Below are 23708 nucleotides of genomic sequence, written 5' to 3' on the forward strand. Positions count from 1 at the left end.
GTATTTAAAAAAAATCTTGGGTCAAAATTCCTTAACTTGTCAAATGTTTGCAAACAAGTCAGATTTTTTTTTTTTGTGCGCCTTAAAACAGTCATTTTGACTGATTATTTGCTACTTAACTGCATGTAAATTGTGGCAAATAAACTGCGTTGTTCAGCGATATATCAGGATTTGCAAACTGAAAGCAATTAGATTATACACGACTGGATACATTTTCATTTATACTTTTGTGCAAAAGCGCATATAGTATGTAAAATGCAGTGTTGGGTAAGATACTTATGAAAAATATTTACATCAGTGTAACTGGATTACTGTACTAATCACGCTCTAAAAAATATTGCTTATTACTAATTATATTTTAAATCCCGTATCAACCTGGACCCGTCGAACAACACAAGGGAAGACACAAAACTGCACTTATGCTTCTTTCAAATAAACAATGTACAATTATTACATAAATTATTCTTGAACTGACCAAAGTGTGTCAAAGGAGACGTTTACATTAAAAACTATTTTTGAGATTAAAATTTTAGGTTAAATCCACTATTTTATGTAGAATTATTGTATTTACAGCAATTGTATCACAAGTAATTAATTAAATGACATAAATGAAGATTAATCCCTTACTTTTTTCAAGGGAAAAGTAATTAGATTACTTAGTAATTAATTACTCCCAACACTGATAAAAATCCATTAATTGTCGCTCAAATTTAGCATTTTCAACACACCGGTCAAAAGTTTGGGGTTGGTACGTTTTTCAAATGTTTTTGAGGCTCTTCTGCTCACCAAGGCTGCATTCATTTGATCAAATATACAATAATATTGTGAAATATTATTGCAATTTAAAATACAATTTATTCTTGTGAATAAAGCTGCATTTTCTGTAAAGCTGAAATGTTTTTCAGAATTCTTTGATGAATATAAAGTTAAAAAAGTTGAAATAGAATTCTTTTGTAACATTATACATTTTCATCACTTTTGATCAATTTAAGGCATCCTTGCTAAATAATGAAAAAAAATCGTATTGACCGGTACTGTTAGATGGCATAAGTGTGTGAGTTGGAGAGTGTGCAGTAGTCCTCGCTGCATGTGATGCTTCCTCTCTCTGTTACAGCAAAATCTCGAATCCAACAGCCCGAGTCGACATCTGACCCCACAGGAGAATGGGGCATGCTGGGAGACTGGGGCGTGGGGTCATCCTGGTCAATGGTTCCCATCTCATAAACTAAGATGGTCTGTTGAGGGTGTGTGTCTGTGCTCTCCCTCAGAATGTCAATCTGGAGAGACTCCTCCCCCTGCATTACATCTCTCACCTTACCGAATCGCATTGAACTGATCTGAAAATACACACACCATTAACCATTAACAGTGATGTATTAAGACAATGCCAGTTCATTTGGTCAGGACCAACTGTTTTGATATTGATGTTGCTATTTACTCGTTTCAATGAAATGTTATTTGCTTGCTTTTAAAGTTGTACTTAATGCTTTAAGTACTGATATTGATGTGGAGTATAAACATATACTTGACTTCCTGTATAACAGGATGAAATGAGCAACATGTGTCAAAGTTAAATTCATGAACTTAATGTTTGCTACTAACCACAGAGGTTAACGAGAGGCCACAAGAGTAAGTTGTCAAACTACAAGCGGAGCTGTAAGATTGATGAAGATGATAGTAAAGAAGGAGAAGAGTCTAAGACAAACAACACATAGCGTAGGAGAAGGGTGAAGGACATATGTGACCCAGGATCACAAAACCAGTCACATGTCGCATGGGTATATTTGTGGCAATAGCCAACAATACATTGTGTGGGTCAAAATTATCGATTTTTCTTTTATGCCAAAAATCATTAGGATATTAAGATATTTTGTACATTTCCTACCGTAAATATATAAAGCATTTATTTTTGTGAGTGAATGCAGCACAATCACGAACATAAATGGACAACTTTAAAGGAGATTTTCTCAATGTTTTGATTTTTTTGCACCCTCAGATTCCAGATTATCCTGGTTATCAATGGAAAGCTTATTTATTCAGCTTTCAGATGATGTATAAATCTCAATTAAAAAAAAAATGTACCCATGTGACTAGTTTTGTGGTCTGAGCCGCAACTACAAGGGAATCTACGTCATTCAACTTCAACCTGTGTGTACTTTATGCTTTAGGCTAGATTTGACAATCCTTGAATAATCATAGGGTTAAATGTGTAAGATGAAATGTCACACCAAGTAACACCACCAATGCAAATCTTCAGATCTTATTAATTCTAACACCAGAAACCATCTTTAACCATCTATCAAGATCAGCCAAGAATCATGGGAGGAGGCCACACAGTGTAAGAATGAAGATCATTGATTAAATGTAAAAGGTTTACTTGTGCTGAAACAGAATACCACATTCCTATCTGAGACTTGAATTTAGAAGATTTGAGAAACACAGCAAGTGTTTCGCTGTGAAGCCTGAAAGCAAGTGATTGATGAATTATTTATTTGCAGACTATAGTGTCTTTCTCCAACATGTTACTCCAGCACCAGCATTGACCACAATCACAAGGAGAATTGACACGTCTCTGCGTTAAGAGAACTTAACATAAATCTAGCTAATTCTGCGGTGTTCAAATCCCCAAATGAGGTTGCAAAGTCAGAAACGTGATTGATATCTTATATCTGATAACGCACCGAAAAATCCTTCTCATATCTGATTTGAAAAAGCTTCCTGTTATAGTATTTATGAATATTTTGAAATAGCTTTTATTATATTTTTCATACAGTTTTCATTTTAAAATTGTTTTAGTATTTTTTTTGTTTTAGTTTGTTGCATAGGCAACATTTCTAATATCGAGTGAACTTTTTCAATTTAGATTTTCATCTAATATTTTTATCTTATTTTACTTCAGCATCGTTTCAATTAAAGAGAACGATTTTTAAAAGTTTTAGTTAACAATAACAATAACTATTCTAGATCTGCATTCCAAGAAATCTAAGTGTATTCATCCACGGAAAACCATTATTTTGCTGCAATATAAAACTTAATTACAGTCGAGCATCACTATTATTGCTTATATTTAGGGTTAGAGATGCTTTTTAAAAACTTTGAGCATAACTTGTGCAACAGACATTAATTCCTCAAACTGTTACATTGGCAAACGCCAATCACATCGTCAGAAGATGTAAAATTCAACAGTTTATTTAAATGTACATTAACTATGTAACTTTATTTATTCACAATTAACAAAATGTAAACAATGAGTCAATACATCATCAATCCTTCTTTCAAAACGTGTTTTTGTCTTACCCTGATTCACTATGGTAAGGTGTTTATATTTTAGACCTGACGGGATGGTTTTCGCGGGAAATTGCTTACATACGTCACTCGCCAGTTCGTGTCTTGTCATATCCATAAATAGTTGGGGTGTAACGATACCCTCATGTCACGATTCGATACTGAACTCACGATACGATATTATTGCGATACTCCAAGACATATGATAAAAGGCAAACAAACAATGTACTGTTGATTAAAATGATAAATTTGGGATTACATTGTGGATGTAAATGAATAGGCTTGGACTTGGTGCTGGTAACCCAATGCACAGGACAATTGAGAATACAAATATTCATGATTCTGAAGCTGAAAATACAGAATTATTTTAGACAAACATGCTCGCAGAAATATTTTAAATAATGTAGGCCACTTTTTACTGGTAACATAAGACATTTGGCATTACCAGGACCCACAAATACTCCCTCATTACATTTTTATACATTATATATAGTATTTTAATGTAGTACTGACACTAAAACTCTGAAAACTTGAATTTTTTCTCACACAGTAATTTTTATTTTGGGTGAACTATACACAATACTGTCACTATCCACGATACATATTGTTGCATTTTTGTATTGCGATATATTGTGACACGATATATTGTTACACCCCTAATTAAATAGATAAGTTGCTCCAGCTACTTTAATGTGTGTCTGGTGTTTGAGTGGCAGAGGTAAGTTGTCACGAGCGAGAAAGGTTGACATTGAGCAGCTAAATCTCAAACCTCCGGGGAAATCACGCTTTAAACAACAAACACTGAACCTGTGTTGGCAAAAAGAGAACGAGACAGAGCTCGTAATAAAACAAGAATTAATATTGGTTTGGCATTTCGAAGATGGCAAGAGTTTTTTCCGTTCCAGAATGAATCAGCGTTTTTGAATGAATCATTTGAGTGAATGATTCTAATGACTCACTAAACACAGTAACGTGTCGCCATCTACTGGTAAAACTATGTAAACTGTTTTGGTGTACGCATATGTTGGAAGTTACCTGAACATCTACATCCCAGTCTCTGAAATAAGGGGCTGGTGATGGTATATAATCATCCTTTCTCCATCTACAACACAAACATCCATCATTTATGTAGCCTACATGACTAAAGATGGAAGAAATCAAAGAATTTCAGGATGTTTCTCACCTGGAATATGGGATGCAGGACAGAAGGACCAGCAGCAAAGGCAAAAGAAGAAAATACCAAGCAATATGGGAAGATACCGGAGTCTTTTCTAAAACACACAAAGTCAGATGAATCTTAAACACAGTATCTAACTGCAGCTGTCATCTTTACTGTTTCTCCCATGCATTTGTTTGCCTGTTATCCAATCGGACTCACTGAGAATGTCCCCTGACCTCCAGTGTATCGCAGGGGCCCACGGACTCCACACGCCTTTATAATGCACTTCATCCGGCCGAGATCTCACACGCACTGTGTAACTTGTGTGAGGTTCAAATCTAGACTCGTCCACATACACCTTCCGTTCAGCAGCTTTTACCTCACACTGCTGAAACACATGCATTGTCATTTATAACAAAGAATTTATAAGCGTTCTCAAACATTAACTTTAGAAGTTCAGTGACAAATGAGTGACATTTTCAAACTGGTGCATAACAAGGGCGTAGTTTGACCGTTAGACAGGGTAATCATGTTTCTGCATTTCTTGCTACGCTTGTGGTGTAAAATAGACACTTGTGAAAAAGAGGCGTTAATAGAAATGGATAGAAAAACACCTCATAAGGAGTTAGTAAGCAATAAAGTGCACGAGACTTCACACGTTAACACCATGAAACGACTTCCACAAATTGTTTCACTGTAATGTGACACAAATCATATATACAGTGCTATGCATAAGTGAATACACCCATGCTAAAGTTGACTAAAAAGAGGAATAAAAAAATCATATTTTGGAAATTGAACTTAATGCCTTAATTAAAAAAATGAGGAAAAATCCAACCTTTAAGGACACCAATTTTCTTTGTGAATGAATAATGTATCGTAAATAAATAAATGTTCTTCCTTAAAATACAGGGTGCATAAGTGCGTACACCCCTATGTTAAATTCCCATAGAGGCAGGCAGATTTTTATTTTTAAGTATTTAAAAAAAAATTTTTTTAGGATACTATGCATCCTGATAAAGTTCCCTTGGCCTTTGGAATTAAAATAGCCCCACATCATCACATATCAGAGCCAATCTCTAGGTATGGTGAATGCTATGTGATGATGTGGGGCTATTTTAATTCCAAAGGCCAAGGGAACTTTATCAGGATGCATAGTATCCTAATTTTTTTTTTTTTTAAATACTTAAAAATAAAAATCTGCCTGCCTCTATGGGAATTTAACATAGGGGTGTACACACTTATGCACCATGTATTTTAAGGAAGAACATTTATTTATTTACGATACATTATTCATTCACAAAGAAAATTGGTGTCCTTAAAGGTTGGATTTTTCCTAATTTTTTAAATTAAGGCATTAAGTTCAATTTCCAAAATATGATTTTTTATTCCTCTTTTTAGTCAACTTTAGCATGGGTGTATTCACTTATGCATAGCACTGTATATATATACTGTATATATATATATATATAAGAAATGTTTACCCTTTTTTTCTTGGGTCTTGAAAGTTGAAGGTCACTATATGTTTTGGATGTATGAAAAAAGCAGCCTCAATTCTCTATTTCACTACATTTTAAAACATGAAAATTACAGGTTTAAACATCTATTAATTTGTCAAAAAGTAATTTATTTCCATTTTTATGTTTGATTTATTAAACTTATAGTTGGATGAGGTGTTGAATGATGTATACACTTTTATGATGGATGGATGCACTTTTATGATGGATAGATGAACTTTTATGATGGATGGATGAACTTTTATGGACTTCAAAACAGAAACGGCCATTCACTGCCATTATGAAGCTTGGAAGAGCCAGGACATTTTTTTTTAATATAACTCTGATTGTATTCGTCAGAAAGAAGAATGTCATATACACCTAGGATGACTTGAGGGTGAGTAAATCATGGGCTAATTTTCATTTTTGGGTGAACTGTCCCTTTAAGAATATAAATACCAACGTTTTTATTCTTTAGAATAACATGAACTGGTTGTGAATTGTGCACTATAAGACTAGGAACGTTTTAAGAAAGTGATTTCCTATTAAAATAGATCACCCAAAATCGAAAAAGTAATATATATATATATATATATATATATATATATATATATATATATATTTTTTTTTTTTTTTTTTTTTAAGAATGAAAATAATATAGTGTTGCTATTATTCGCTATCACACACACACCTTGTGCTCGCTGTACACGCTGAGCTGGTACTGGAGGTGGGGAATGAGGGAAAAGTCTGAGTCTGGATCATATCCGCTTTCCCACTGGAAAAGAGCCCTGTCCTTCTCCCACAGTAGAGACAGGTTAGACGGAGGGACCGGGCGAACTACAACAAACACACACACACACACACACACACACACACACACACCAATAACGAACTGTGCAGTTACTGTGGGCTCGAGTGCCAGACATGCGTGCACTTGCTCTTACTATGTTTATAAGGCATGAAGTCTTCTTCTAGTAGGACGGAGCTGTTGCCATGGTAACCGGAATGGAGGGAGATTTCGTAGCTGTCCATATCGTTGAAAAACACATTCGGTGATAAATCCAGCTCACATAGAAATGACTGTTTTCTCCTCTTCAGTGTGCAGTTATATTCTCTACACAAAAACAGATTCTTTATCATTACTTCAAGCTAGCATGCACGCCAGTGTTTGATTGTATGTTTGTGATGTGATTGATTGATTGATTGATTGATTGATTGATTGATTGATTGATTGATTGATTGATTGACGTGTGATTGTGATTCAGTGCTGTATTCTCACTCTTCATATGCTCTGAAGTGCAGCCAGTAGGACGATTCGTCTGCGTTGCCCACAGACTCATCCGAGATGTTCAGAGAGCAGGTGATGATGGATAAATAATTACTGAGGCACTCCAGACTACGTTGATCATCTGGAACACAGTTTTATAGACGACATATAATACATCACAATAAACACATAGGATATATCCATATATATATATATATATATATATATATATATATATATATATATATATATATATAACAATGTGAGCAGAAATTTTTACCCAAAGTGATGAAACTTGACAAAACATCAGACAAACAAATCAGAATGAAAGAAGAGCGATGCATGTTGTCTTTAACCTGTAACAAACAAATAGACCAATCAATATAAAAAGAAAAGTAAAAAAAGATATAATCAATAAGTTGACTACATATGTTTTTACATTGCTTTAACTTTAAAAAAAACTTTTTTTATGTTATACAAGATTCAACTCATTTTTTTTAAGTCAGCCTAATGTAGTTGATTGTACTTAAAATTTTAAGGTAGAAACTTTTTTTGTAGTATAGACCTTTTACAATAAAAAACAGGAAACTGTCTCCAAAATATTAGCTGTGATGTTGATTTGACATTTTCTGAAGCTTGCATGAATGCAATAAACCAAAGTCACGTTCTTCATTGTAGCTTCCACGCAACACTACTGCAGAAACACTGCAAATTTTACTTTTGAATCTGTTAAGAGATGCATTGAGATAGTTGTGTATGCAGGTAAAATGAGCCAGTTATTTGACTAAATAAACTTATTTTCAGAGTCTCTCTCAGTCCACTGAGGATTGTGGGTCTTCTTTTATACTTTACTGCTACACACTGAAGAAGTATGGAAAATACATCAAATACTACTAAAGGATCAACAAAAGAATGAAACTAAATCATTTTCTTTAAACCAAAGCAAACACACTTGGCAGAAATAAAAGAATGTGGTATTGAAATATAATAAAAGCAAGAGTGATAGAAAATCTACCTGAAGTCGCTGTTGTTTCTGGTTTCACACGAACAGAAAAGAGTTTCAGTTGTGCCTCTCTCTCTCTCTCTCTCTCTCTCTCTCTCTCGCTCTCTCTTTCTCTCTCTCCCTCTCTCCCCCCCCCCCCTGTCTCTCTTTCCCTCCCCCTCTCTCTCTCTCTCTCTCTCTCTCTCTCATCCTTTTGATGATCAAGTCTATCAGTCATCTGATCTCTTATCATCTCAAACCTTTTCACAGTTGAGCATTCAGATCAGCAAACTCTGTGACAAGTTTCAGACATTTCCTAACCACTATTATCACACTTCTGTTTGGTGCTTTAAACTGCTTTGAAAGCCTAAAAACATAGCCTGTTTCATCCACCGTTATATAAAGAGCCGGGTGATAATATAGCTAATATTCTCGCCCAGCTCTTTAAATAAAGTTGGATATATAGGGAGAAACCCGGGTGTGCTTGTAACACTTTTTGTTTCAGTGTCTAACTCACTGAATTATAAAGCTAGACTGGTCAAACTTTTATACAAAGTATCACATTTGTTCACTACAAAAGGCACCAATTCAAACCTCTGTAAGAATATCACAATCCTTATGAGTTGATGTCAAATGCATGCTACCGGGCAAAATAAGCAAAAACAGCAGCCATCCAATACAATATGCTTCAAAAACAGGTTTACTGAAACAATCCAAAAGAACAATATGCTTCTTTCTTGACTGACCACAGCTTAAGATCCACTTACTGTTTGACGTATGTCTGTAAAGAGTCTACTTACAAGAACAAACGTCCTTAACAGTATTTATGCTCAATGAACCCTCGACTGCAGTGTACCTGTGTAAAGAACGTAGATCTAACATAAAAATGTGTGTGTGTCTTTGAATGTTCGCAATCAGAGTACCATTGGTCAAAATCAGTGTGTTAAACCCTGGATTGCAGGCTCGGTGACCCCAGAGACTGCATGGGCCCCATTTTTACCCCCACTTCCTCTGGCTTTGAGTTGCCAGATGGCTCCGTACAGACGACATAAAAGTTTTCATTGTCTGATGTCTCAGAATCCTCACCACTGAATTTCAACATTGTCGTCGTCGCAACTGATCTGACTGACCTAGCCTAGCCGACCTAACCTCATCAGTTCCTTTTTTTTTTTTAAAGCACTGGCTGGCACACATCTATCTGTCTTTCTTTTACACTGTCATTACAGCCTTGAACACCATTCATATGTGATCTGAGGTGGGTAAATAATTTATACGAATATAAATATGTTTATCCGCATACATGTACACTCACATAGGTTGATTGCATGTAACGTCTCAAAATATGAACTGATCCGCAACTAAAAATAAAAGTTCTTTATTGGCATCGATGGTTTAATGAAGAATCTGTAACATATCCGTTGCACTAAAGGTTCTTTATAGTGGAAAGAGCTTTTAGATATTAAACTGCTCTTCACACCAAGGACAGAATGGTTCTTTCGAGAACTGTGGACTGAAAAGCAGTGGCATCGCTGAGGCATTACAAGTATTGTGTAATCATGTAATCAGATTACTTTTCCAATCGCGAAGGCGTCGTGTGTAAACATAATGGTTATAGACTAAATGTGAGCGTGCATTCATTTCAATTGCACAAAAACACAATCAGTATTCCCTAAAATAAATAAAAACGGTAAAATGTGAACTCAGAATACTACGCAATAATTGCAATAATTAAATATCAAATAATACTAATAGCCTATACTTTGTGTATTTAATCTCACTTTATTAACCAATGTCTTTGGTGCTGACCTTCAATGATCCAATTCAACCTTACCAATAGGCAAAAATCTCTGAAATATAAGATATAAGAATAAGATAACCTTTCACACCTGAAAGGTTAGTTTGAGCTGCGCCCTCTACTGTACAGGTGAGAATTTGCATTTCCTTCATGAGGCATTCATTTCAATTTTGATGGGAAAGGTACATTTGCCATAAAACAACATAACATAACAACATAAAACACATAAAACACTACATTTCATAAAAAGTAACTAGCACAATTAGTTACTTTTTAGGGAGTAATGCAATATTGTTAAACGCATTACTTTTAAAAATAACTTTCAGTGATCAACAGTTTAAGAGAATAAACATTAACAGCATGATTTTCTGTAAAGATGCTTTGAAACTAAAAATACATTTAACTTAACTTTACGTGTTGTTGTATTTTGTTGCATTACTTTCATGTTATCACTGTGCTACAATCTGTATTGTAAAAAGCTCTATACAAATAAAGGTGACTTCACTTGACATGTAATGGTAAAACCACCAAGATAAATAGTGCAGCAAGAGAGCATTTAAAATAATTGTTGCGAGTCTACAGTTCAGTTTTAGACATGAGAATAGGCGTATGGTTTATATTGTTATGATTGTTGTGATGAGTCAAAGTTGAGGTTAAATTTGAAACTACACACTTCGTAACCCTATACGCCTACGTTGATGAGAATCAATCCGAGGCCTATATTTATTCACGCGGCTTTAGAGGAGCTTCTGTGATGGCTAGTTTTTGTTTGTAAGGTTTGTGCCTCCTGACCAGCCATTCTTTCAGAAGATCAACCGAAATAAGAGCTGTTTTCTCCATAATGAGTCATGCACCTTTCCGATTAACGGTAGTTTTGCATTGATGATATCAGATCAATCTTTCTCGGGCCCTGAGGTGAGTTCAATCTGATCGTCCTAAATAGCATCTTTGGATGGCAACACCTAATTCTGCCTTATGATACGCGCTACACAGGCGTCCTACTTTCAAGCGTGCCCTACAAAGTAACAGATGTCTTCGCAAAAGCAAGTAAACACATGGCAAACGGATGGTGCCAGTATTTAGTTAGTGCGGTGCCAGCGTTCCAACACTTTGGTAAACCTGATATCGCTTGATATGATGGTAGACATTATGTGCCAGACATGTGCTCGTGTTTGTGGTTTTTTTTCATTATCTAAAAATCAGCTGCTGAGACATGAAAATACCAGCAAAAACCTGATCTATTCAGGATTCAAATGGTTCAAACTTGGTCTGCAGTATTCATACACTATAATGAACAAGATTTCTAATGCATCATACAACAGAATTGCAATATTCCAACACATTATCAACATGACAGATCTGCATTAGTCAAACAAGTCACTTCATTTTGAAAGTTGCATTGCACTTATTGAATTTTAAAGAGATTCAGAGTTTTCTACCCTTACAGCAACATAATGTTAGCCCAGATCCGGCCCACATCTGGTACACATGGATTCCACACGGCCCAGATGTGGGCCGGATCTGGGCTGTAAGGGTAAGTAACTCTCCAACATGTTCTCTGTTAAGAGCACGAATGTATTATACACTCAATATTTATTCTTCAAACGCCATGCGTGTAATTCTGGGTTCAACGGACCCAAACTGATATCGTCAGCTTTAACTATCTCTTGAACAGAAAATGGTTGATTCTTATCTGATGAGGTTCTGGAAGTGTTGAGCTACAGGAACTTTGGGGAAGATAAGGACAGGAAGTAACAAAACATGCTGATATGAGTAAAAAACAAAAGCTGTCAGAGTAAAAACAGTCTATTTTAATTCACTTACTTTATATTTGAGTTCATTTTGAAAATGTGGAGCACAGCGGTGGGCTTCAGGTTATATCACACTACTGAGTTTGACCTTCCAAATTTAAATGCAAAGCAAAAAATAAAACCATGTCACAAAAACATGTTTCAACAGAAGATTGGTTAATGCTATTTAAAAACTTAAAATTTGACATTAAAGGGATAGCTCTGTCATCATTTACTCACCCTCAAGTTGTTCCCAAACTGTATTAATTTAATAATGATAATTGTGCTGAACACAAAATAAGATATTTTGAAGAATGTGGGTAACCGAACAGTTGCTGGTCCCCATTGACTTCCATAGTTTTTTTTTTTTTTTATATAGGCCTATGTAACTGTTTGGTTACCCCACATTCATCAAAATATCTTCCTTGATGTTCAACAGGAGAAGAAAAAATGTATGCAGTTTTAGAACAATTTGAGGGTGAGTAAATTATGACAGAACTTACATTTTTTTTGGTGAACTGTCCCTTTAATAGGCTATTTGAATTATCGGCTTGTGTTTCTTGCACATGTCTGTCTTTAACGAACGTTTGATATGTGGGTGAGTGAACAGTGAGCACTTGAAATGGAGAAAATGTGTTTTAAAACACGTTCATATTCTTCAATGTCATTTGAAGAGATGAAATTGCAGCATTTTACCTCAAATGAAGGTGTAAATGAATAGTGAGGCAGCAGGAGGCAGCAATGAGCTGATAGATAGATAGTCTCAAATCAATGTACGTCATGTGAGTAAATTACAGCAGGAATAAAAGGCTTAGGACTTAAAATAAAAGGACTAAAAATCTTTAGGCTACATTTATACATAAAACGTAAAACTTTTTGTGTTTAAATGGGCTTTTTTTTTGCATGTAAACACAATTTAAAATACAAGAATGTATTTTTTTTCCCTTTCAGTGTTTTTTTATTTTATTTTATTTTATTTATTTTTTATTTTATTTTATTTCATTTCATTATTTTATTTTATTTTATTTTATTGACATGTGACCCACCCGAACAACATAAGGTGCAACACAGCCACGTCACTAAAATGAAAGTTATTTTAATTACTTCAGTGTAATGCACAATAATAGCAGTCATCTACATTAATAGTTTTCGTCTATACACAGTTTTTCCATTTTACTAGGTTTTGTATAACTAGATTTTGTCCGTTAAACGTTTCGAAAGCGGAACGCTTCTTCATCGCATTTCCCCCTCACCGGATATTATTAGGAAGAGCGCAACCAGGAAGCAGTGTACAAACACTGAAAACATTAAACTCAGAAACTGCATATCAGTTTTATTCTAAAAAAATTAACGCTGGAGGAAGCGATCGCACTGCTTGAACTGTATCTCGTGGTCATGGTTATATCTTTCTCATGGGCTGTTTATTTTATGTTCGTGTCTAAGGCTGGTGTGGGCAAGAATTATGGAATAGACTGGTGAAGGTGAAGAGATTTCAGTTGAGTAAACACATCAAAATACACACCGCTTAACATTTACAACATGTCTTTTTATATCCGCTCCCTTTCTGCGTGTGGGTTTGACTCTTTAAGATGGTGAATTCGGCTCTGTAGGGTCACTGAAGGGGTGAGAATGGACTTCTCCAAGTTCCTGGCAGATGATTTTGATGTGAAGGACTGGGTGAATGGAGCTTTTAAAGTGGCTCAGAAAGACGCGCCTGGTAAAACTGACGCGCACGCCTCTACTCTGGTCATGAAGCTGCAGCTCTTCATTCAAGAGGTCAATAACTCGATAGAAGGTGAGTCTGCACGATTTCAACACTTAAAGCTCACTTTCAATGTCTTTTTTTTGAAAGAAGTCTCTTTACTGTCACTTATAAATGTCTCTGATGGTCTCTCTCTCTCTCTCTCTCTCTCTCTCTCTCTCTCTGTCTGTGTGTGTGTGTGTGTGTGTGTGTGTGCAGAGAGCAGTAATCAGGCTCTGCAGAATATGCCGCGTGTACTGAGGGATATTGAAGCTCTGAAACAAGAGGCGTCATTCCTGAAGGATCAAATGATTCTGGTTAAAGAGGACATCAAGAAATTTGAGCAGGACACAGTGCAGTCTATGCAGGTAACCATAAATACACTCATCCAAATCACTCTATACTCTGTGCATAAATACAGGGATATAGCTTGATAGTTAATAACAACCATTAAATAGTAATAAACTATTATTCACATTAATAAACCTATTTAAAAATATTGATTATACAATAGTTTGTTCAAAGTGTTTTGCAAACAAGTCCAAAGAAAAAAATATTAGGAAAATGATTATACAGGGTTGGCCATTTATATGGATACACCGTAATAACATGGGAATGGTTGGTGATATTAAAGGAGAACTCCGGTCAATTTTAACATTGAGCTCATTTTTTTGTACATTTGGAGTGCTGTCAATACAGAGAACAACGACAAAAATCGGTGTTGCCTACACCGAGTTATTCTATTTTTAAAATTTGCACCCTATTGACTTCAATGGGGCAAGTAGTAAGCCTGCTTTTTAGCCTCTTAACATCCTTTAAGTGTCATTACAAGTGCACAGAAAATGTGAGTGATTCCTTCCGAGTGAACACGAGTGGATCTGACTGCAGTAGATGTTAGAGATATTAATAAAAATGAAGTTAATTCAGCCAGCGCTCATACCTTTGTTTACATCCTGTTTTCGGTCGAAGTCCACAGTAATCGATTGTCGAGTTCACGCGCGTGATCATAGGTACTAAACCTATGCGCGTGAACTCGACAATCGAGTGCATTTTCTGTGCACTTGTAATGACACTTAAAGGATGTTAAGAGGCTAAAAAGCAGGCTTACTACTTGCCCCATTGAAGTCAATAGGGTGCAAATTTAAAAAATAGAATAACTCGGTGTCGGCAACACCGATTTTTGTCGTTGTTCTCTGTATTGACAGCACTCCAAATGTACAAAAAAATGAGCTCAATGTTAAAATTGACCGGAGTTCTCCTTTAAAGTCCTGTTTGTGGCACATTAGTATATGTGAGGGGGCAAACTCCTCAAGATGGGTGGTGGCCGTTTAGAAGTCGGCCATCTTGGATACATCTTTTGTTTTTTCAATAGGAAGAGGGCCATGTGACACATCAAACTTATTGGTAATGTCACAAGAAAAATGATGGTGTGCTTGGTTTCAACGTAATTTTATTCGTTCATGAGTTATTTACAAGTTTCTCTTTGTTCAAAATTCAGAAAGAGAAAACAAAGAGAAACTTGTAAATAACTCACGAACGAATAAAGTTACGTTGAAACCAAGCACACCATTGTTTTTCTTGTGACATTACCAATAAGTTTGATGTGTCACATGGCCCTCTTCCTATTGAAAAAACAAAAGTTGTATCCAAGATGGCCGACTTCTAAATGGCCACCATGGTCACCACCCATCTTGAGGAGTTTGCCCCCTCACATATACTAATGTGCCACAAACAGGACTTTAATATCACCAACCATTCCCATGTTATTACGGTGTATCCATATAAATGGCCCACCCTGTATAATTAGTATAAAAATTATAGTTGTGTATAGGAGATGCTAATTGCAAATGTTCACTTTATATGGATTTACACAACCGATCAAAAGTTGATTTTTCTCATCAAGGCTGCATTTAGTTGATTAAAAATACAGTAAAAACAGTAATATTGTGAAATATTATTATGCAGCGTTGGTGAGCATAAGAGACTTCTTTCAAAAACGTAAAAAAAAATCCTCAATATTCCAAACTTTTGCCGGGAGGTGTCTAGTATTGAGTGTTGATGTCCGGCAGGTGTTGGTGGAGATTGATCAGGTGAAGTCTCGGATGCAGTTGGCAGCAGAAGCGCTTCAGGAAGCTGATAAGTGGAGCACTCTCAGTGCTGACATCGAGGAGACCTTTAAAACACAGGTGAGGTGTTGTTGCACGTCTGTTTTTACCTGCGTGTGGATGTCATTCTGAAGGGTTCGTGTGTGTTTGTTGCAGGACGTGGCCGTGATCAGCGGTAAACTGACCGCCATGCAGGGTAGTTTGACGATGTTGGTGGACACACCAGACTACAGTGAGAAGTGTGTTCAGCTGGAGGCTCTGAAGAACCGTCTGGAAGCTCTCACCAGCACACAGATCGTCTCCACCTTCAACTCGCTGGCTACAGGTGACGCACACAAAAACAGACCCTGTTTACGCCTGCGATTAAGATGCGTTTGAGTCGATCGGATCACAAGTAGACGAGGGAGACGCATTCCAGTTCACACCTGTTTTAATCAGTCTATTTTGTCCACTTTTAACCACTTCTGTGCTGATTTCTTTAAGGGGAGGGTCTATAAATGTATGTGTTTTTCAGATCTTTCAATCTAATGGATGAAATAAGCTCACGCCATTTACACATGAACACGATGGAAAAACACACAGTTGTGTTAGATATCAGGAATTTTTTCGTTACGTTTTTCATCTTCAAACCAAACTTAGGTCCCATCTGACTAAGTTTAAAGCAACACTAAGTAACATTTTTAACCTTAAAATAATGTTTCCAAAATTGTATCAGTGGTTCATCAAGTCGTAACAGGGTGAAAGGCACTTCTGGATTCGCTTTGCAGCCCTATATCTGCTATAACCACACTGCAAGTTTGCCAAACCGGGTCGCGTTTCTGTAGTTCAAATGAGACATAAGAAAACTACAAATTTGACTTGCTTTACGGCAAGCGTTACAATAGTCATTATTTAGTTTTTCTTCGTTTCTGATGTCACAATACATCATGCTTTCATGAAATCATGCATCATACTCTACCTTGTCGGTGGACATCGTTCATTCAAAGCCGGTGCTGGATAAACAGCGAGCGTGCGTGCGACGGTAGGATGCGGGCGGCGAAATTATTTATGACAGCGGTAATGGACAATTCCGCTTCCAACCTGTAGGGGGACCGAAGAGGAAACATTCCTTAGTGTTGCTTTAAATCCCGTCTGGCTAGTGCACTTCCCATAACGTTAACGCACTGGGTCAGTAGGCGGAGAGCTTTTGCGCCAGTTCATATGCATTCGACCACATGAGCGTTTACATTACAAAAGCAATCCGGTCGAATGTGTTTTTGAAAGTGGACAAGCTCAAAAACGTTTTAGACCTCGTTTACACCTGTATTATTTAGTGTCGTCCACTTGTGATCTTAACACCAGGTGTAAACAGGGCCATAGTCGCCTTCAGCGGGTTGATGCTTTTGGATTAAAGGACCTACATTTTTAATTATGTCACCATTCAAAACTTTGGGGTTTTTAATGAATACTTTTATTCAGCAAGGTTGCATTAAAAGTGACAGTAAATAAGTTTAATGATACAAATATTTCTATCTATTTATCAAAGAATACTGAAAAAAAGATGAAGCAGCACAACTGTTTTCAACATTGATAATAATCAGAAATGTTTCTTGAGGACTTTATTTATTTTGCTATATTTTATTATTATTATTATTATTTTTCTTTCTTTAAAATTTTTTTTTCCTCTTCTGTCTGTTATGTTAATAAAATGTTAAAAATCAATAAAAAAGATAATTGAAAAAAAAGAAGAAATGTTTCTTGAGCAGCAAATCATCATGTGACACTGAAGACTGGAGTAACGATGCGGAAAATTCAGGAATAAAATACATTTTACAATATATTCAATAGAAAACCGTTATTTTACATTTTAATAACATAACATTTCAATCAAATGAATGCAGCCTTGGTGAGCAGAAGAGACTTCTTTTAAAAGCATTAAGAAATCTTAGCAAACCCAAACGTTTCAACAGTAGTGTGTGTGTAGCATGCAATCAGATACTAGAAGCAGAATTATCTGTTTTATAATATGCTTTAGCAAGTTAATCTTTATTTGTATGTTGTGTTTCAGATCAAGCAAAGCTTTTTGTGAGAGTTTTTACTGAGATGGATAGAATGCCTCAGTTACTGACTTACTATTACAAATGTCACAAGGTATAGTATTTTGTCTCTGATTTCAGTTTGGCTGTGGAATCAACCTGAGCTTAACACTTAAATGTGTGTGTGTGTGTTTGAAGGCACAACTGTTGACTGTGTGGGAAAGCATCTGTCAGTCAGACGCCTCTCTGAAGCAGCAGCTCTCTGAGTTTTACGACACACTTCTGTCCACGTGGCACTCGCAGCTACAGTGGAGCAGCCAGGTATATACACACACACACACACACACACACACACACACACACACTCAGCCTCACTGCACTGGAATGTTAATGGCTTTCACTGTCACACACACTCAAGCATGCGTATGTGTGTGTGTGTGTGTAGGTCTTTAAAAACCCCTGTGAAGTGCTCACAGTGCTGATGATCCAGACGTTGGGGGCGATGGTGCCATCTATCCCAGACTGCATTGCTGTGGCATTGAAGCGTTGCTCTGGCGACTGTCGTCTGGATGTGCTGTTGGATCTTCATCAGACGGCGGCTAACTTCAGTCGAAGCCTGGAGGCAGCAATGCAACCACAGCTCGGTCTGTGTGTGTGTGTGTGTGTGTGTGTGTGAAAATCTAATTAAAAAAGATTTGTGTATATCATATACATTTATATGTTACACAGTTTAAGTTGTGAAGAACATTTGTAAAAGTACATCATTTACAGTAATGAGAGATTTTTTTTCTTTTTTTTTCACAGTATATTGATGAGAATTTTAGCAAATGGTCATTTATTTTATTTAAAAATTGCATTAATTTTTCTAAAAATATGTATAATTCTCTGTTTTTAGTTAACAAAATGTTTTTTTTTTTGAGATTCAGTTTTAAAGAGGTCATTGTATCTGCTTTTTCCTCATCATTTTCCTGTCTTTATGTGTGTGTTTCAGGCGAGTGTAACCTCCTGAAGGTGGCAGAGCTGGTATCATGTGTGTATTCACCCTATGCGACTTATCAGATGCAGTTTGGAGAACTAGAGGAGACAAACTTACTGATCCAACTCAGTGCTGTTCCACTGGTGAGCAAACACACGGTTTCATGTTTGATCTTGAACCAGTACAAATACAAACTATGTTTTTGTTTTTATTTTCTGAAATAATTTTTCGAGTTGTGAGTTTATGGTCTGATCTAAATGAGACACTGAGAAAAAATACAAAGACCATAAATAAGCATAGTTTATATTATTGCATTGACTGTATGGAGTCTAATTTGCATACAAATGATTCTTTTTTTTTTAGTGAATCGCACTCACAAACTCATTCTCAGATTGAATCAGTCTAACAAATTGCTAACTGAATCTGAGCAGTTACTGAACTTACTAGATGCTGATAAGAATGTGTTGTCAAATGAGTTTTGTTGTATAACTATTAAAATTATTGTTGTTTTTTTCCACACCCACAGCATTCACCGTGTGTTTTATTGATTTGTTTGTGTGTGTTAGGAGCGTGGTGAGGTTCTGGACTGTGTGTTAGAGCTCACACACTCGGTTCAGAAGGTGTTTGGTTTGGCGGCTGCTGCCGTCGATCGCTGTGTGAAGTTAACGGATGGTCTCGGTGTGTGTGGGCTCATCAAAGCCCTTCGAGCGCTCTTCAGCAAGTATGAATCATGCAAGCATTTACTACACTTAAACGCAGAGACAAACACACAGCCCACAGGTCAGCCACGCTCTCCAGCTCATTCTCTCGTTTATTTCTCAGGTACGTGTCCGATTTCTCTGTCACGCTTCAATCGATCCGCAAGAAGTATAAGTTGGAGGACACGCCCTCCTCTGAGGTGTTCACTGAGGATTGGACGGCTTTCCAGAACTCCGTCAGGTGGGCGGGGTTTCTTTTTTCATTCGTTTATAAATGTATATAAAGTTATATAAATGTGTTCCTGTATCTTCTAGGATCATTGCAACCTGTGGAGAGCTACTGAGACAATGTGGAGCGTTTGAACAGCAGCTTTCAAATAAGTAAGAAATCTATTTTATCCATTTGTTAAATTCTATTGATTTAACCTTCAGAGACCCAAGCATTAATATTCATGATTTATTCTTTTTTTCACCCATAATTAACGTCTTTAGGAAACTATTAGTCGTAAAAAAAACCAAAAAAACATTTCAGTCAGGCAAATTTTGCATCCGTGTATAATTTGGAAAAACAAAGCAAAATTGCAATGCTGGGAATTTGGGATTGCAGAATGTCACCATTATTTTGTGATCCAATAAGTGAAAGTTTTGAATTGAGCACACAAGTATATTTCAACCAATAATGATACAGTCATGAAAAGTTATGTTGTAATAAATATTCATATCAGAGTAAATAATGTAGTAATACCTCTATGTATGTTCTAAATTCCATGATAATAAGTGATGGAACGAGGCTTACATATCATGGAATTTAGAATATAGAAATAAAATGTAAACAATATTCGATGTCAAATTTCATACATGGATAATTTTGTTCCCAAAGTGTTTAGTATTGTGTCTGTTGGCTGGTGAATTTTGTGTGACTTTAGCATAAATTTCAGAGTGTCAGCTATTAACCTATATTTGGTGAAAGTTATTTACTTTAGTAAAGTTATTTATTTATTAACTGCATTATTCAAATGAAGGGTCCCTGAGGGTTGAATTCTACCTTTACTATGCCTGTTACGCTACAATAATGGATTAGAAATGATTGTCTGTCGAGTATCATAGTTGTGCATTGTGATTGGCAGGATCCTGGGGAGGGCGGGGCGTTTCCTGTGGGAGGGGTTTAACCCCAGAAGTCTGAGTGGCTTACAAGAGGGTGTGTCTGAGAGGCGGAGCCAGAAGAACCCATGGCAGGAATACAACTATCTCCAGCAGAACAACACCGCGGAGTATAACACTCTACTGGAGACGCTGCACTCCCTCAAGGTGCACGTCATATATGTGTGCTTCGAATGTGCAGCATTCAGTGTAGAGGTCAAGTCTTACGCATATGTGTTTTGTGCAGGAGAAAGGAACAGGAAACTCAAGCTTATTGGCCGAGACTCGCGCTGCCCTGACGCGTCTGAACCAGCAGGCCAATCAGCTCGCGTTTGACTCGGTGTTCCTGCAAATCAAACAGCAGCTTTTCCTTCTCAACAAACCACAGGTGCGTTTGCACGGCGTGTTTTTGCTCACTGTGAAGGATTGAAAAGGTCGTGTTTGATTCGATGTGCTTTTGATGTTTTAAGGCTTGCGGTTCTGCTAGTTTGGGTGGAACGCTAACTGATGATCTACCGGCCTTCAGTTTGTCACCGCAGGAGTACATCACTAATGTAAGACAATATTAAGTCAATGTCCTTATGATGTCAAACATGATGACAAATCACAAAGACGCTCCTACAGGTACAAGGACAAACACAAGCCACTGGTGTTCACAGGACTAGAGGAAGCTTAATGGGTGTTATTACACACTTTTGTGTTTTGTCTATAGATTGGCCAGTATATCATGTCTTTGCCTCTGCATCTGGAGCCATTCGTGACTCAAGAGGATCCAGCGCTGGAACTTGCCTTACACACCGGCAAACTGCCGTATCCACCAGAGCAAGGTAAACACAAGCACACATCCCAGCGGATGAATCAAGAAACACTTTCCTACACTAATATATGATGTGTATCTCTATAGGCGACGACGTGCCTGAGCTGGAGAACACGGCGGATTATTGGCTGGGTTCTATCGCCAGGGCGACCATGCAGACCTATTGTGATGTCATCCTACAGCTTCCTGAGCTGAGCGTACACGCAACCAAACAGCTGGCAACTGACATAGGTGACATCATCATTACGTGTATTACGACATTATCACCAACAATAATTAATATGTAACGCTTGCACACAATGACACTACAAAGCTGATGGAAATGTTTTTATTATTCATTATTAACATCAAGATTTGCAGTTCACATTTACAAACAGTTATTAAGGTAAAGTGTGGATTTTGAGTCATGATTTCTTGTAAGTTTCCACCATTTTTATTTAAATTCTTTCATTCACTTGTTGATTATAAATGTTGATTTAAATATTTTATTTCTGTTAATATTCCAATGAAAATGTTTTTTCTTAATGGCAATACACACACACACACACACACACACACACACACACACACACACACACACACACACACACACACACACATATATATATATATACTAGAATTGTTTACTATAATTCTTAACTATTCACAATTATTAATATCTATCTATATCTATATATATATCTATATATATCTAGATATATCTAGATAGATAGATAGAATTGTTGAGTAGTTATAGAATTAGTATAGATAATTCTAGTAAATATCTATATTTATATATACATTAATATTTTTAAAGTGTATTAATTAAAAATAGGCCTTTGACACACTCAAGTTTCCTTAGTTATTTGCCTGATTTTCTTTTCATAATAAATGATTGGTTATAATTTAGAGCGTGTCAGTAAAAACACTTGTGTATGTGTGTTTTCTTATTGTCATTACAGAGTACCTGAGTAACGTGATGGATGCGCTGGGGTTGCAGACCTCTAGAACCCTCCAGCATATCGTCACTCTTCTTCGTGCCAAACCGGAGGAATACCGGCAGACGGCCAAACCCGTCCCGCGCAGACTGACGTCCACCATCGCCACCCTGAGGGGTCTGGAGTACTGACAGCGGGACAGCCATGAGTAGACGGGTGTGTGTTCGTTGAAGGGTTTTTGCTGTTGTTGAATCGAACACCAAAATGTGACCATAAACAGATCTATATTCCCAAACAAACACAATAAATGTTAATGGCACTTCGGATGTGCATCTTTTATTTTTGTTTTTAACAAATTTTATCAGAAGTTGACGGTTTGGGGTAATAAATATAGTGGGATTTAATTGTGCAGAAAAGAAAAAGTTACATTGATTGTTTTGCTTATTGCTGTGAATCCAGTGATTTAAATTTGAAATGGCACAATGAAAGATTATGCATATTTATTTTTTCGTGTTTTGCATGTTAGCCATTATTCCTCCTAATCAATAATGAACATGAGCACTGTTGTGTTTCTGCTTTATCAAGCTACATGGTAACTATCTAATGCTTTTTATGTCTGGCTCTCTGACTTTGTATTTTTATTATTTTTGCTCACATGGGGGCAGTTTCATACAGAATTTCAAGAATGTTTTCAATTCTGTTAATTTAACAAAATAAAACATCTGAACAGATTAAGTGCATTGTTTTGTTTCACAGTGCATCATAATAAACATCACAGTAAGATCAGTTTTGCAATGCAAAAATATGTGGAAAAACAATTGTCAACATTGTAGTAAATTAATTCCTCAAGAAATTCCCCAACCCATTATCCCTGGACTTGACGTAAAAGAAACATTGTTTAAGAAAACATGATTTTTATATGCAGGACATATACTATTAAGCCATATTTGACCAAATGTTCAAAATTCTTAATGCAAGGCTGCATTTATTTGATCAAAAATACAGTAAAAACAGCACTATTGTGAAATATTATTACAATTTAAAAGGAAATGTTTTCTATTAGAATAGATTTTAAAATGTAATCTATTCCTGTGATCGAAGCTGAATTTTCATCATCATTACTCCAGTCTTCAGTGTCACATGATCCTTCAGAAATGATTAAATAAGGTTTCTTTGATGAATAGAAAATTAAAAAGATATATATTTGAGGACTTGTCACTTTTCATCAATCTAATGTGTCCTTGTTGAATAAAAATATTAACTTTATTTTTTTTTTAAACCTTACTTACCCAACACCAGTTTCATCTTGTTAAAAAAGGGGGAAAAATATGGATGTGTGTGCATTAATACATACTAATGAAGTCTCATAAGAAGAAAAAACGCATAAAAACACATCAAGGTTGTTTATCACTTTAATCATATTGATTACTGATCATGTTGATTGATCGGGATGATTGGCAGTGGTCAGAGAGGTGGTGATTGCATATCTGTAATTCAAGTACATCAAATCAAACTTAATACACAA

General features: G+C 36.3%; 2 protein-coding genes across 7 annotated transcripts; one reads left to right on the forward strand and one right to left on the reverse strand.

Annotated features, from left to right (window-relative positions):
• Window positions 1–937: 937 nt before the first annotated feature.
• LOC311284520 (interleukin-21 receptor) lies at window positions 938–8332 on the reverse strand. 2 transcript variants are annotated; one of them, XM_084399554.1, is made up of 9 exons: window positions 8223–8332; window positions 7488–7563; window positions 7220–7349; window positions 6885–7054; window positions 6632–6777; window positions 4664–4829; window positions 4469–4556; window positions 4321–4387; window positions 938–1337 (listed from the first exon to the last, which is right to left on the reverse strand). In XM_084399554.1, the coding sequence occupies exons 2-9, from the start codon at window positions 7549–7551 to the stop codon at window positions 1038–1040; spliced, it is 1131 nt and encodes a 376-aa protein (XP_084255680.1). In that variant the 5' UTR covers window positions 7552–7563; window positions 8223–8332; the 3' UTR covers window positions 938–1037. The 2 variants fall into 2 exon arrangements, with proteins under 2 accessions (XP_084255680.1, XP_084255679.1); XM_084399553.1 differs by having other exon boundaries at window positions 4664–4832.
• A 2199-nt stretch (window positions 8333–10531) lies between these two features.
• cog7 (component of oligomeric golgi complex 7) lies at window positions 10532–22914 on the forward strand. 5 transcript variants are annotated; one of them, XM_084399535.1, is made up of 19 exons: window positions 10532–10899; window positions 13218–13269; window positions 13364–13569; window positions 13735–13883; window positions 15585–15701; window positions 15777–15945; window positions 17668–17750; window positions 17834–17956; window positions 18081–18279; window positions 18627–18754; window positions 19178–19332; window positions 19434–19550; window positions 19625–19690; window positions 20437–20617; window positions 20697–20837; window positions 20920–21003; window positions 21162–21276; window positions 21354–21497; window positions 22208–22914. In XM_084399535.1, exons 3-19 carry the CDS (start codon window positions 13404–13406, stop codon window positions 22372–22374), a joined length of 2304 nt encoding a protein of 767 aa, XP_084255661.1. In that variant the 5' UTR covers window positions 10532–10899; window positions 13218–13269; window positions 13364–13403; the 3' UTR covers window positions 22375–22914. The 5 variants fall into 5 exon arrangements, with proteins under 5 accessions (XP_084255661.1, XP_084255662.1, XP_084255660.1 ...); XM_084399536.1 differs by having other exon boundaries at window positions 10570–10899; window positions 13385–13569; XM_084399534.1 differs by having other exon boundaries at window positions 10714–10899; window positions 13218–13255.
• Window positions 22915–23708: the final 794 nt, after the last annotated feature.

This window comes from Rutilus rutilus, assembly GCF_951802725.1.
Source record: "Rutilus rutilus genome assembly, chromosome: 24".
Classification (NCBI taxonomy): Eukaryota; Metazoa; Chordata; class Actinopteri; order Cypriniformes; family Leuciscidae; genus Rutilus; species Rutilus rutilus.

Excerpts from the sequence above, each read along its gene's own strand:
- LOC311284520 (XM_084399553.1), bottom strand. The coding sequence starts at position 7,551 with ATGCATCGCTCTTCTTTCATTCTGATTTGTTTGTCTGATGTTTTGTCA. Across the intron at positions 4,833-6,631 it reads GCGTGTACAGCGAGCACAAG|CAGTGTGAGGTAAAAGCTGC; the intron begins GTGTGTGTGTGA and ends CATGTGTTTCAG. Across the intron at positions 1,338-4,320 it reads ACTGGGATGTAGATGTTCAG|ATCAGTTCAATGCGATTCGG; the intron begins GTAACTTCCAAC and ends GTGTATTTTCAG.
- cog7 (XM_084399535.1), top strand. The coding sequence starts at position 13,404 with ATGGACTTCTCCAAGTTCCTGGCAGATGATTTTGATGTGAAGGACTGG. Across the intron at positions 13,884-15,584 it reads ACACAGTGCAGTCTATGCAG|GTGTTGGTGGAGATTGATCA; the intron begins GTAACCATAAAT and ends GATGTCCGGCAG. Across the intron at positions 18,280-18,626 it reads AGCAATGCAACCACAGCTCG|GCGAGTGTAACCTCCTGAAG; the intron begins GTCTGTGTGTGT and ends TGTGTGTTTCAG.